This window comes from Bombus flavifrons, chromosome 15 (assembly GCF_040668555.2).
Source record: "Bombus flavifrons isolate JBK064 chromosome 15, iyBomFlav1_principal, whole genome shotgun sequence".
NCBI classification, from domain to species: Eukaryota; Metazoa; Arthropoda; class Insecta; order Hymenoptera; family Apidae; genus Bombus; species Bombus flavifrons.
In genome coordinates, this window is record NC_138456.1 from 9,984,911 (window position 1) to 9,999,780 (window position 14,870).

At 27.9% G+C, this 14,870-nt stretch overlaps 4 protein-coding genes across 6 annotated transcripts; 3 read left to right on the forward strand and 1 right to left on the reverse strand.

Annotated features, from left to right (window-relative positions):
* Nucleotides 1–834: 834 nt before the first annotated feature.
* On the forward strand, nucleotides 835–6,275 carry frtz (WD repeat-containing and planar cell polarity effector protein fritz). The gene is made up of 15 exons (XM_069128614.1): nucleotides 835–1,252; nucleotides 1,442–1,571; nucleotides 1,660–1,837; nucleotides 1,917–2,110; nucleotides 2,225–2,325; nucleotides 2,460–2,574; nucleotides 2,638–2,847; nucleotides 2,935–3,098; nucleotides 3,189–3,296; nucleotides 3,369–3,577; nucleotides 3,654–3,777; nucleotides 3,844–4,013; nucleotides 4,083–5,782; nucleotides 5,859–5,991; nucleotides 6,052–6,275. Exons 1-15 carry the CDS (start codon nucleotides 1,170–1,172, stop codon nucleotides 6,135–6,137), a joined length of 3,705 nt encoding a protein of 1,234 aa, XP_068984715.1. The 5' UTR covers nucleotides 835–1,169; the 3' UTR covers nucleotides 6,138–6,275.
* On the reverse strand, nucleotides 6,276–7,299 carry mRpL48 (mitochondrial ribosomal protein L48). Its single transcript, XM_069128631.1, has 4 exons — nucleotides 7,168–7,299; nucleotides 7,006–7,083; nucleotides 6,777–6,910; nucleotides 6,276–6,696 (listed from the first exon to the last, which is right to left on the reverse strand). Exons 1-4 carry the CDS (start codon nucleotides 7,189–7,191, stop codon nucleotides 6,405–6,407), a joined length of 528 nt encoding a protein of 175 aa, XP_068984732.1. The 5' UTR covers nucleotides 7,192–7,299; the 3' UTR covers nucleotides 6,276–6,404.
* A 561-nt stretch (nucleotides 7,300–7,860) lies between these two features.
* On the forward strand, nucleotides 7,861–10,619 carry Cog8 (conserved oligomeric Golgi complex subunit 8). The gene is made up of 10 exons (XM_069128622.1): nucleotides 7,861–7,947; nucleotides 8,073–8,144; nucleotides 8,215–8,339; nucleotides 8,420–8,695; nucleotides 8,760–8,973; nucleotides 9,042–9,202; nucleotides 9,270–9,545; nucleotides 9,722–9,910; nucleotides 9,979–10,134; nucleotides 10,226–10,619. The coding sequence occupies exons 1-10, from the start codon at nucleotides 7,893–7,895 to the stop codon at nucleotides 10,541–10,543; spliced, it is 1,842 nt and encodes a 613-aa protein (XP_068984723.1). The 5' UTR covers nucleotides 7,861–7,892; the 3' UTR covers nucleotides 10,544–10,619.
* A 794-nt stretch (nucleotides 10,620–11,413) lies between these two features.
* On the forward strand, nucleotides 11,414–14,869 carry LOC138187641 (ATP-dependent RNA helicase DDX24). 3 transcript variants are annotated; one of them, XM_069128617.1, is made up of 10 exons: nucleotides 11,414–11,575; nucleotides 11,743–11,948; nucleotides 12,066–12,824; nucleotides 12,909–13,054; nucleotides 13,148–13,440; nucleotides 13,512–13,734; nucleotides 13,787–13,898; nucleotides 14,050–14,167; nucleotides 14,246–14,423; nucleotides 14,507–14,869. In XM_069128617.1, exons 2-10 carry the CDS (start codon nucleotides 11,763–11,765, stop codon nucleotides 14,802–14,804), a joined length of 2,313 nt encoding a protein of 770 aa, XP_068984718.1. In that variant the 5' UTR covers nucleotides 11,414–11,575; nucleotides 11,743–11,762; the 3' UTR covers nucleotides 14,805–14,869. The 3 variants fall into 3 exon arrangements, with proteins under 3 accessions (XP_068984718.1, XP_068984716.1, XP_068984717.1); XM_069128615.1 differs by having other exon boundaries at nucleotides 11,415–11,571; XM_069128616.1 differs by lacking the exon at nucleotides 11,414–11,575 and having other exon boundaries at nucleotides 11,627–11,948.
* The last annotated feature ends 1 nt before the right edge of the window (nucleotide 14,870 follows it).

A 14,870-nucleotide genomic window follows, 5' to 3' on the forward strand; every position in this document is an offset into this window, starting at 1 on the left:
ATGACTGAAATATAATTTTCTATTTCTGCAAATGCGAGATCTAATATTGTTACGTGATATGGTAGCAACAAGTGTAATCATGTGTATACTATCCGTGTCGAATCGAAGTATTATTATTGGACATATGGTGTACTCTCACAATTTATTGGATAGATCATCGGTTTATCAGTTGCGTCAGCAATCACGAAACAGTACCTAATACATAATTCGATTCGTTTCCAAGCTCGAAACAAAGTGTAATTTAAACAATTATCATTAAAATCATCCTAAATATCGTTTCTTTGAAATTTATTTTATGCTCCTTTATTTTATGCTCCCTATTTTAAGTTCTATCTTCAAGAACGATAAGTTTATCAATCGATCGACGACGTGGGACGATGCAAGATTTACTTTTAGTTTTAAGTCTTAATTTTAAGACTCATAGTTGGATTGAAGCTTCATTTGTGAAATCGTATCGGATCTGGTGGAATAATTTTGACAATATGCAATGAAATAATGTTTCTTTTCTACTAAATATGAGTTTATTCGTCAAAATAGTTTCTATTATGTTTAACAGCTGTATTCTATAATAGAGCCTATTCGGAATCATCAATTATTTCATAATAAAAATAAATAAATAAATGTTCCACAAGTATAGAATTTTTGTATTTTGTTATTTTTGTATTTCGTATACCCTATTTGTAATTTCATAGGAAATTTATGTAACTTTAATTCGCACTACTATAATGAATCGGCAATGTTGCATGTGATACAGAAATGCTGAGTGGGTCACCTGACGCATGCTGAATCGGTAACGTTGAGAATGATACTAAAATGGTAAACGGGCTCTAAAGTTCCCGACATAAAAGTGCATTAAGTTCATCCTATACATGCACTTATATTATAAGTCTATGATCCAATACTTGTGATACGTATGATTTATGAATGACATTGCAATTGCAGTCTAAGTGACATACCGGTAATACAGTATTCTATAACAAAATGGTGAAGAACAAGTTCCAGTAATAGTAAATAGTGTGCCTTTTGTGTTTATCATATATATTTGAATGAACTATATTTGATTCTAATGTAACACAACATAACCCTTTTAGACCCAACGTGACTTTGTTTATATACAGTTTGATATGAATATTCAATGCTTTTAGAGTAGTAGTGTTTTATGAATTATAATGTTTACATTGTTGGGTGAAGTAAACTTATGGACTTTTGACGACAATATTAATATAAAGAGTACAGACTTTGGTGCATTTCGGTGAGACAAATTAATTCATTCGTATTATAAATTATACTAATAAAGAAACATGTTAATAAAACTATGTACAAAATAGTAGTATAAAACATTTGCATTCTAAAATATTGTAATAGTTTTACAAATAAATAATTTTTTTATACAATACTTTTTATTATTATAACAAGAACAAATTTTATATTACTATTATAGATATCATGATAAACGTATTGATCATTTACACGAAGAAGCAAAAAAATCTTATTGCCAGAAACGAGGTATGATATATGTACCAACAAATAAAAAAGGAAATAAATTAAAAGATTCTATCAAATACTTAGAGGTAAACTTCTAATCAACTACTAGGAACAAATATAATTAATTTTGCGTTCTATATATTAAATAATATAAGAACAATTATATCCTTATAGGAACAATTGAAGGATAATACAATTGTACATTGTCAGTGGTATGATGACTGTGTTTTACAATTAATGTTAAACAATGCGTTATTAATACAAATACAAGTTAATATTGCCACTGGTGATGTATGTAAAATAACTTTTGATAAGTATCTCATAGGAAAACTGTTGGAACATATATCAGATGGTAATTGTATACTTTTATATGATTTACATTTATATGTTTATTCAAAGAGTTGTAGACATTTTATTATTTATATTTATAGTGATAATTACAAAAAATTATATTCTTTGCATCTATAACGATAACCAAGTTTCTGTTGTACATTTTACAAGATCGAAAAGACATGTCTTCGATAAAATTAATAAACTTGAACCAAAATTATCTACGATTGATCTCTTTGGCCCTAATGGCCGCAGATTGGACAAAAAAATACAAACCAATAAATGTGGTGATCTGGTAAATATATTTGTGAAAAATTTTATCGAATTAAGATCTTTTATCTTTATATTGTAACTAATAACTTCCCAGTTATCTTTTCTTGAATTTGTAATGAACTTTTAAAAATTATAGATTTTAATTTGGTGGAAATCTACTATAAATGAAGTTTATCCTTGGAGTCCTGCTGTAAAAGAACATGATCGTGCTAACATACATCTTTATCGTTTAATAGGGTATTCAAAAAGAGATTCTTCCTTGTTTTTAATTTTATTTGTTTTAATTCTGTCCTTTTATCTCTATCTACTGTTTAATAAAAATATTAATTTCTTCCAAATTTAATTTATAGATAATGTATTTTTATTTCCAGAGTAAAATTAGAATTAATTTGTTATATACGTAGTGAATTTGATCCCTTATGTATAATGTTTGATGCATGTAATGATAATATTATTCATTCTGTAGAACAAAAAGTTTCAAGAAAGGTAATAATATTGTGTCATTCATATCCTATAATGTTACAATAGATACAATTGAGTACTTTATAGGGCGAAGTAACTATAGAGTGGCGTACATATGAAGTTTCTCAACAAGATAAACTTCAAAGAATAGCAGTGGTTTCTGTATCATTGCCTACACATACAAGTTGTGTAAAATTTTCACCAACTCAAGAATTATTGTTATTATGTTGTATAGATGGTTCTGTTATAATTTATGACCAGACTAGAGCTACTACTGCTAGTGTAAAAGCAGCTTTTGTAAGCTATGCATATATGTAAAATCCAGTACTAAAACAATGATTTCTAAAATGCTCAAAATGATATATATATGTATATATATTTAAGATACCTACATTGGCATCGTGGCATAGTGATGGAATAATATTTGTTGTTGGAAATGATAAAGGTCAATTTCAACATTTTGACATTGCCTTATCCTGTATTAAAAGTCAAACATTGACCGAAGAAGCAGCACAAGCTAATATACTTGACTTATCTTCGTATTTCAGGTATTATTTTAACTTTACTTTCTTACCAAGATATAATAGCAGCACTTGCTACACATATAATACAATACAAAACATCTATTTACATTGTAGAATTCAACCAGCATTGCTTCGCATGGAATGGAATAAAAAAACTGATTTAAATTGTTATATTAATTTACATAATCACGGAAATTCTTTATTATTGTTAATTTTTCAACGGTATAACGTTATATAAGCTCTTTTTATAATACAAGTAACAAGAAAAATGGTATTAATATAATAAATTTATAGAGGACCTCTTGGTGTTCTTAAAATGTTGGAAGGAAATTCTTTTACTGGTGATGTATTAGTCAAGAGATATTTATCTTTATCACAAGTTGAACAAGCAACTTCTTTACTATTAGCTATGAATTGGGATACTCATTCTCGTGCATGTATGCATGCATTAAATCAGATAGTAAATTATTTGTTTAAACTACCATTAACAACAGAACGGGAAAGTAAGATATACTTCTGTAGTTTAATTCATTTGTAATGGATAATATAACGTAAACATAATATAATTTGACTCTCTAGATCTTATACAAAATGCATTAGGCAGTTTTCATGTACCTATTAAACCAATAAGTCAAGCTATTGAAGAAGAATATGGAGACGAAATAAGAGATTTAACAAGACGTTTCTTCCATCACTTATTAAGGTATTACATATATTTACTTTTCAAAAACGTTTCTGTAACACATAAAACTAATTCTAAATATTGTAGGTATCATATGTTTGAAAAGGCTTTTAGGCTTGCTATAGACTTGAATGATCATGATCTTTTTATGGATATACACTTTTATGCAATAGTCGTAAATGATACAGCAATGGCAACTGCTGCAAAAGAAAATGCTGAACGCATATTAAGTAGATCAAATAGTTGCAGTAGTTCACGTAAGAATAAATGAAATATCCTATTATACATTTTAGTTCAAGGAATATACTATAAAAAACAATTTTCAGATTCTACATGTTCTAGAGCATCCTGTTCACTGTGTTCTGATTCAATAAGTGATAAAGGAGAAGTATCTTATAGTGACGAAAGTGACAATTTTTCAAAGGAGAATCAAACTGACATAAAATCAAAATGTCACAATTATAAGAAAGAGTCTAGCAACCAAATTCCACCCTTACCAGTTCTCCATCCACATACCCTTCATAAAAATTTATTATCTACTTCATTTACCGACATATCACCTAATGAAAAAACTGACTGTAATCTAGAAACAAAATCTTTCAGTGTATCTAATAATACTCTTACCACAACCTCCTTCCATCATTCATCTCACCTTTCACTTCCAAATACATTTTTTACATCAACATCATTCAACAAACCACTGTATAAAATTCATGCACATCCAACATCAGTATCTACAATGTCTTCTACCAGCAATTCACAATCTTTAAATAACATTTCTGATGATTTAATGACAACTTCATTTGGGAGTCTGTCTTTAAATGAAAGAAAAACAGGAATATCTAATCGAGTTAATGAGAACTCTGTAGATACCACACTGAAGAAAGTCCTACGTGGTGAAATGCAGTTGCCTCTTGATAATATACCTAATGATACAATAACACCGAATCTAGTACAAGAAAATAGTTTTATGTCTACTCCTTTTAATAGTCTGACACATGAATCAGTTACATCAGATGTTTCTTCTAATCTATTAAAATCTTCATTAGATAACATAGATAATAATATTATGTCTACATCATTTAGTACACTTGGTACAGATATTTCAAATCCATATGATAAATCTTTTAATGATTTAGTAACTACTAAATCTGACTCAAATACTGTTTCATCTCCTTTAAAAAATATTAAGCCATCTGTTACAATCAGTAATTTTGTGTCTAAAACGCTTTCTGATTCTGTTGTAACAAATAAATTAACATGCAATTTACATAACAATCATAGTAATCTTGCATCTACTTCATTTAATTTTCTTGAAAATCAAGTAAAAGATTCATGCAATGGCAGTTCAAATAATTTTAATAATGATGATAATTCTAGTATTATGAAATTACAGCAACCTTTCCTGGGAAAAAAGCAAGTAGATTTCAATATTCCACCACCACCTTCTTTAACAAATTCATTTACGAATTATTTTCAAAGTCTTCCAAAAAAAAATCTTCCTTTATCTAGAAGTACATCAGGATTAGCTGATATTGATGAATCGATTAAAAAAGTTTCATCTATTAGAACAAGAAACGTCAACTCGTATTTATTACAAAGACAAAATTCTGCATCCAATATTTTACAAGATCAACCTAAATATACTAATATTAAATCTAGGTACAGATTTAATTATGACTTTGATTGCATTTCACTTCATGGAAGTTGTGATAACATTGATATGCATTCCTCTACTAATAATACGAGACTAGGTAATTCACAATTTTCTTCTACTTATGGTGCACAAAACAGATTTGATAGACATTCAAAATTAGTATCATCACAAAACAGTACAAATACTAATATTAGTAAAGAATCTAAGATATCTTCCAACATTCCACCTCTACCTATCATATCACCATCTACTTCTAGTTCTACGTCCTGTTCTTCTTTTCCTATCTTCACAGATACAACATTAACAACAAATGAAAAACCAAAGGTTAAATTTTCAGATACTGTTACACATATTTTAGTACCTGGTACAGTAAGTATATAAACGTAAGTAAAGTATTAAAGATATCAAAAATATGTGGTATTCACTTTTTTTATTATATTTTTAGGGTCAATCACATAAACAAAAACGTTCCACAATTACTCAAGTACATTTAACTGATCCTAAACGGGAGTTAGCAGAAAGTCTTCCATTGTGCCTCGGAAATGAAGATTATCTTAAAGATTTCCAACCACTACCAAGTAAGTGATACAGTTTAATAATTATAATAATATTCAAATATGTAATATTATATTTTATAGAAGAGTCTATTAATGACAAAGAAAAGGAATCTTCAAGACAAGAAGAAGGTTCAAAAATAAAAGTTGTACACTTTGGACTATTATAAAAAGAAGATTTCAATTTAAATACGAAAATATATATATGTATATATATTTTCTATACTTACATATATATAAAACTTGAATAAGCACATGTATACTTTTATATTGTACATAATTTTTACACAGTAAAAGTTATTTTCAAATTACATAACTGAATTATTTATTTACTGCTATATGAATTATAAAACTTGCTTCAATATTTTTTCCAGTTTCAACACAAAACTAATTTTTCATTGTTATATAAATTAATAATTTTTTAGTAATTATTACTCTTATTTTCCTCTATTTTCAATTAATTCATCTAACTCTTTCTTGATATCAAACAAGTCCTTATTTGGTATAAAACGTTTCTTTTCTAATGATGGATCATATTTATCAACATGTAATGTAACACCTTCCGGTAAAGTTGCTTCTAATATTCTAATAAGAATAGGATATTTTGTAGATGACACATTTGATATTTGTATATTTCTCTCATATATTTTTAAATCATATTCAGCATCGACTATAGTACCTCCTGTCTTATATCTTTTTACCTTATATTCTCTATGTGGTAAAGCAAAGCTATGAAAACAGAACACATCATATGATATAGTATAATACCAAATAATTCTTTATACTAAAAAATATGGCTATAATATTACCTTTGATCAATAGTAAAGTTAAATACACTTGCTATTTTGTGAACATAGCTTTGATAACTCTCAAGTACAGGATAATTGTATCCTCTAATTTGTATATTTAAAACAGGACAAATTGGTATCTCATATTCTTTTTGCTATAATAGTACAAATAAATTAAATATTAAACATAATCATAGTACAAATTTGATATAAAGTATAATTTGATAAATATAAACTATTCATAGATAACCTTTAAATACGGCGGTTCATATATACCATATAATCTCACTGTCTCATTAAATAAAGGACGTCGACAGTATGTTGTAACCTGTATAATTTGATTAAATAATTATTTTTACAAATACGGTAGATTTATATAACCTCATTTTGAGTGAAAAAGAGATGTATTTACCTGTTTGAGAACATTTAATATCATTTTGTATTAAATAAAAGAATTATTGAAAATTACTGTGTAATGTTTCAGTATAAATAATTTTAGTTATAACCTCTTATTTTAATTAAATTGTATCATAGCTAATAACTAGATAATATCAGATGTTACATGTATGAAATAACAGGTAATAATCACATGTCCACAATAGTATGTCTATGGTACTATTACACTATTGCATGATATACATACTTAAGAAAAATTATTTTATATTAAAATATCTTATAAAATCCATTAAAATTGTCGTTTATTATTGAAAAGAATAAAAAATAAACGGTAACATTGGTACATAATCATTAAATTTTATCGAAACTCTTTATAAAATTTCTATTTTAATATAATTATTTCAATTTATTTTAACTCTCTGTTTTTAAATATATTTTATTTATACATTCTTATTTCTTGATTAAATTATTTTTGTTACAATTTAGTTTTTCATACAGTTGAGACTAATACATTAAACAGTAGTCCAGTCAAGAATTAAATTCATTGGATCTTCCTTGTGGGACCTGTATACTATTCATTCAACGAACAGCCAATAATTGTACTGTTACAATCGAGGTATTCTGTCAAGATACGAAACGATATTCTAAACGTGTAACCTATAGATATATATACAATATGCAGTACGTAATAATAGTTTAAGTATTTCAGTCGTATGTACAAATGTATTATTTAAATAAACAATGGATATCGAAACTGAAAATGTAATAAATCTCGTATTTCCAAGTGGCATACCAGGTAACTTATCTTTATTTCTACAGCAGAAACAAACTCACTTCTCAATATTGATATATCGCATTTAAACTACCTGTTTGAAGTAAATCTTTTTAGTTATAATTATACATTGTTATACATTCTTACAGAATTATGGAAGGAAAATCCAGATTTTTATCAATACTTATCAAAACTTGGTGGTTACGATGTTGATCAGCTCAGTAAGGCAATTTTTCCTAATATGTAATTCTTTAATTTAAAACAGATTATAAAGTATCTATTTCTTTTTAGATAAAGAGCCTGGTCATTTGAACGATGAGAAAACTTCAGTATTGCAAACTACACAAGAGTTGGTGTTCGCAAATTATAAGACATTTATTCAGACAGCAGAAAGTTCTAGAGAAATATTTAAACAAGTAATAATGTTCCAAACTTTAGTAATTTTTATAATTTCATTGGTCTATCCATTAATAAAAGTATATTATTTAATTTCAAGTTTAATGAGACTGAAAATCGACTTGATGGACTTGTACAAGAGATACCTAAATTTGTGGGAAAGTGCCAATCATTTTGTGATATATCAAAAGATATAAATACACATAGAAGAATAAACAGTTTAACACTAACAAGAAATGCAGAATTACTTGAAGTACTTGAAATGCCTCAGTTGATGGAATCTTGTTTAAGGAGTAATCAATATAATGAAGCATTAGAATTATCTCAATATGCACGTCAGTTAGGAACTAAACATGGAGATATTCCAATTATATCGGTATAATTTAACATACTTACAGAATGTAACAAAATATATTCCAAGTTGTTTATTAATGATTTAGTCCATAGTGACAGAAATTGAAAACAGTTGGTCTGGCATGGTGGGACAAGTTGTTGGTTCATTAAGAGGTGATTTACCACTCGCCAGATGTTTACAACTTGTTGGATTATTACGATCAATGGATGCTTTTACAGAACCTGAATTACGTATTAAATTTCTACAAGCACGTGATAGCTGGCTTCAAAGTCTTTTGAATGCTATTCCCAAAGAAGACCGTAGGTTGATTTCATATAAAACATTATATCAAATAGATAATTTAATAATGTATATTATTTCCATTTAGCCAATCTTCATATCACAAAAACTATAGAATTATCCAGAATACATTTATTCAATATAATAACACAATATAAAGCTATGTTTAATGATGATGAACTAATAACACCAGGAAGAGATCTAACTGTAAACGAATGTGCTATATTTTATCATTGGGTTGAAGAAAAGGTATATTGAATATTTATGTATTTTTTGACAATATATCTTCAATACAGTATAATTAATTTTTTTCTAGATATCCCAATTTTTAATGACTTTAGAACAAGATTTACCTGGTGTGACATCAATAGATTCTATTTTGGGTCAATGTACATATTTTGGTTTATCATTTGGTAGAGTAGGTGCTGATTTTACAGGCCGAATGTCTGATATATTTGTACGTGTTATTGGGGAAAAATTTGAGTCTAGTATTCGCAAGACAACAAAAAAGTTTGAGAGTGATATGGAATCATTTACCTTAATTAATAAAATACAAAAGACTACTATTAAAATAACTACTACAATTAAATCAGTAAGTAATTGTCTTTTTATTATACAGAGTATCACCGAATTGGTGGTACAAGCCAAAAGGAGGTAAATCTATATGAAAAAATAAGTCAATGACACTCCATATTCTCTTCAATTAATGAAATGGATCTATGTATCAAATTTACACTTTATAATACAAATTAAAACTATATTTTGCAGGAGAATCCACCAGAACAATTGGTTGAATTTTATCCATTAGCTGAATATTGTAATGGACTTATATCAACTTTTAATGAAATACGACTTTGTCCACCAGTAGCACTTTCTGTTTTTTGTACAAAGATTTTACAAGAGTCCTTACATAATGTAGCAAAGTCAATATTACTTTTTTATAAACAAGAACAGCAGGTAAATTAATATTTTTAACTTGTATCTTACCAATTGTTTAAAATTAACGCAATTCATATTTTTTTCAGGCTTTTGCAGCTTCAGAAAGGGAGAATATGCTCAAATTTATAGAATGTTTGAGTGAACAATTAGTTCCTTATGTACAGTACTGCATTCATGTTATTTTTCCACCAAATCAAAGTGCAATTCACTTAGGCATTTCAGAAAATTTGTTACAAGCAGAGGTAAGAAAATGTACAAAATTATTTTTAAATGAATCACATAGTAGCACTATATATATATACATATATAATAAATAATCTGCATTTTTTATAGGGAATAACATACTTAAACAGAGACGTTATTTTGGAACCTTTGGCTCCTTTATTACCAATTTCGAAAAATCTGCCAGTGTCTGATGTACAATCACTACTGTTACAAAGAACTTCCTCTGAAATATCGTCATTACCCGAAACTGCAGAAATAGATAGAACTGTTTCACAATTGGAGAAATTAAAAATGTCACAGTCACATTTATTTCTAGAACAGAAAACTGTATCTACTGATTCACAAGAAAGAAATACACATTTGATTGAAGATAGTAACATTCTTACAAATAATTCAACTGGTAATGGTGAAAATCAAAATAGATAATTGTAAATTTTTATGTTTCATTGCATATTATTGTATACAAAAATATTGTAAATAAAAAAATACTTTTTTAGATTAACTGTATGAATGTAAAAACAATTTCCTGTTGTGGTAAATGTTGTGCATTCTATATAATTGAAATTTTTATATCCAAATTATAACATTGCGAAAATAATATTTTACAAAGTATTTATAACATATCAATTTTTATTTATATATTAAACATATATCTATATCATATATTGTATAGAAAGCTCGAAACTCCTTTAGAATTATTCTTTTTATCTATCACGTATCTGTCAAAATTATGTCATAACAATCTTCAGAAATTAAATTAATATAATATTATCTAATACATCTTGTTTAATAGTTTTTATTTTTCTAATAGTAATTTTTCTAAAAGTAATTTTTCATGTTCTTCATTTTTTTTCTTCTACATCCATTAAAAACGTAAGCAATTTACTTTTTTTTTAAATATTCTTCAGACATTTCATTAATATAACCTTCGAAATTTTTGTAATAACATTGTAAATAAATTTTTAATCTTTTTATCTCCTCTTTTTCCTGTAAATGTCTTTCTGGTAATGCTTTCAAATGCATTCTTAACATATGACAGTCTCGTTTTGCTTTGGTATATAGATATTGTATTCTTTCTGCAGATGTTTGTGTACGCCTAAAAACATTTTACTTTATACTTATTGGAGTTCTACAATTAATTTGTCAGTTACATGACTAATTATGTCAAGTTATATATTGTTTTAAAATATTTAAATATTTTATTAATATTAAATACTGACTTCTTAACTATGATATGATGTAACGACTGGCGGTCCAGCCGCAGGAATGAGCAATGAGCGGACGGACCAGGACGGATGTAGTAGTTGGCTTAAGAAACAGGTGCTTACGTGCGCCGCGCCCTCTTTTGACTGCAGAATGCAAACTCTATTACTCTGTCACCCTTTCTGTTGTCTGCCGCCAGAAGTGGTTTGCCAGAACCAGTATCCAGAATAGAGAACGAGCATTATACACATGTATGTATGTACCTATATACATAGTATCAGATAGTATGTACTGTATACATATATGTATATAGTATTGTTGCGTCTAGTGAGTTAAACACCCGACTCTCCACGTGTTTTATGGTTATGTACATTTGAGAATAGTATTGCTACCATTCATTAATTGTTATTTATTAATTATAGAGAGCGTTAGTGTCATAGCTATGCCAAAAAAGAGACACGATAATTTAAGTGGGTGGAAACCACTGGAATTGGAAGGTTCTATATTTGCTGGTAATGTTGAAGATTTGATTGGCATTGAGGAATTAACTGATTACAAATTAACAAAAGAAAACAACAAGACAAAGATTTTAATCCACAATGTGGAAACTAATAGCAAAGAAGTTAAGGTAAATTATAAATTATATTTTCCAATAATATTGCCATTTTAGATTAATATGATAATACTTATTATCACTAAAAGCGAAACTTTGATATATTTCTGTATTTTATTATTTAATCTCTAGGTATCACCAAAGCGTAAACGTTCCCATGTATGGGTAGAAAATGACATAGTTACCAATGAACCATTATTAAAAAAATCTAAGAAGACAAAATCTCCAGAAAAGAAGTTAGAAGGAAGAAATGCTAAAAAGATACCAAAATGCCTGTCTTCAAAAAATGGTTTAGATATTGGTCCTAATAATAATAATCAATTTTCTAATGATTGCAATAAGGATAAAAATGATGTATATGACATTGATGCCCAACAATGGTATATGTTAGGTGTACCCACTCCTGTAATAAAGGCATTAAAAGACCAACAATTTCATGAACCAACTCCTATTCAAGCATTAACTTTGCCACCAGCAATATTGGGACATAGAGATATACTAGGTGCAGCTGAAACAGGCAGTGGAAAAACATTGGCATTTGGAATTCCAATTATAAATGGTATTTTGGAATTAAAAAATAAGCAATCCCAACAGTCAGACATGGAATTTGGGAAAGAAATAACTGGAATTATTAAGAACAAAGGCTGGATTTGTTCTGAAAATAAAATGGTGGAAAATGATAATAGCTCATCTGAATCTGATTGTGAAGAACATATTGAAGGTCTTAATAAAAATGGTATAGGTTGTGTACGTGTAATTAATAATGTAAAAATGAGCAAAACACAGAATTATACGAAGTCACTGTATGCATTAATATTGACACCAACTCGTGAATTAGCTATTCAAATTAAGGATCATCTAACTAAAGCAATCAAATATACAGACATTAAAGTAACTGTTTTGATAAGTACTATTAATTAGTAAGTCTTGAGAATTGTTTAAATACTCATTATATTAAGTACTGATATTATTTAGGTAGCTGTAGTATTAGGAGGAATGGCTGCAGTTAAACAAGAAAGAATATTAAGTAAAGGACCTGAGATTGTAATTGCAACACCTGGTAGATTATGGGAATTGATACAACAAGGTAATCCACATCTTAGTAAAGTGGATTCTATTAAGTGAGTTTTTTCCTCTTTATTACATAGTTTCATAATTATCTGCAATGTTATGAAAATAATGTTACTTTATACATATTATGCAATATAAAATAGGTATTTGGCTATTGACGAAACAGATAGAATGTTAGAGAAGGGACATTTCCAAGAATTGCAGCAACTACTGGAAAAAATAAATATGAATGAAAAAAAAATGGAAGAAAGACAAACATTTGTATTTTCTGCTACATTAACTATGGTGCATGATATTCCAGAGTATTTGGAAAAGAAAAAAAGGAAGCATACTAAAAGCAAGATACAAAAGCTTACACCTGCTCAAAAATTACAAAAGATTATGGAACTCGTAGGAATAAAGAACCCAAAAATTATTGATGTTACAAAAAAATCAGGTTGCAAACTTTTTTGTTATGTATTTGAAAGGTAATGAATTTAGCATAATATAACTAGAATTATTCATCAGGTACCGCAACTAATTTGACAGAATGTAGAATAGCATGTACAATAGATCATAAAGATTACTATCTTTATTACTTCCTAAAAAGATATGCTGGTAGAACATTGGTATTCTGTAATAGTATTGGTTGTGTAAAACGTTTAGCTACTCTTTTAGGGATACTTGATTGTAAACCTTTACCATTACATGCAAGTATGCAGCAGAGACAGCGATTAAAAAATTTAGAAAGGTAAATTTTCTTTAACACACATACAACTTTGAGATACATAATAAGGAATCAGATTTCAGGCTGATGAAAACGGATTGTTAATAGCTACTGACGTAGCTGCAAGAGGTTTGGATATTCCAAATGTTGAGCATGTAATACATTATCAAGTTCCTAGAACAAGTGAGGTATGTGTCAATGGATATAAAGTAAATTAGCGTTAATTAAACGCAACATTACTGCGTAATATAGATGAAATAATCGCTTGCATCACATTATAATATATCTGATTAAAATACAAATTTTTCTCTTAATTTTGTACTTGTAATTATTATTTAGAGTTATGTACACAGAAGTGGAAGAACAGCAAGAGCACAAAAAGATGGTATAACAGTTCTTATGATGGAACCATCTGAAAAGGAATATTATAGCAAATTGTGTAAAACACTTGGTCGTAGTAAGTGAATAAACTAAACAATGATATACTGTTTGATAATTTGAACTTTTAATATGGATACAATCTGTTTATATCTAGCGGAAGATTTACCTATGTTTCCTGTAGTAGATAGATTGCTAATTGCAACTAAAGAGAGAGTTGAGATTGCCCGAGAAATTGATAAGTTGGAATTAAAATGTCGTAGAGATAATTCAAAAAAAGGTTGGTTACGTAAAGCAGTTGAAGAAATGGATTTGGTTTTAGAGGAGGACGAAGAGTAAGATATAACTTAGTTAAAAGCATCAATAATGATTTTTACTATATGTTTTATTCTATGACAAAAATGATCTTATTTCTCAGAGATCTAGCAGTGGAAATGGAAGAAAAAGCAACCCTAAAGTATCAGTTAAAAAAAAAGAAGCATCAATTGGCATCGCTTATGTCGAAGACGCTATTTCCAAAAGGATTTTCTGGAAAGTATCCTGATGTTAATATTGAGCTTAAATTAAATGATGACAATCAGAAAGCCATTGATATAATGAAAAAGGTTATAGAAGAAATTCCAAAGAAGAAGAAAGAAAGAAATAAAAAGCCTCATATAAAAAGAAGTTCTTTTAAAACCAAGGATCTAAGAAAAAAAAATAGAAATAAAGTATAATATGAATTATTTTATTAAAATAAAAGGGAATGAATTGTAAATAAAGATGTCATACACTTTTCTCAT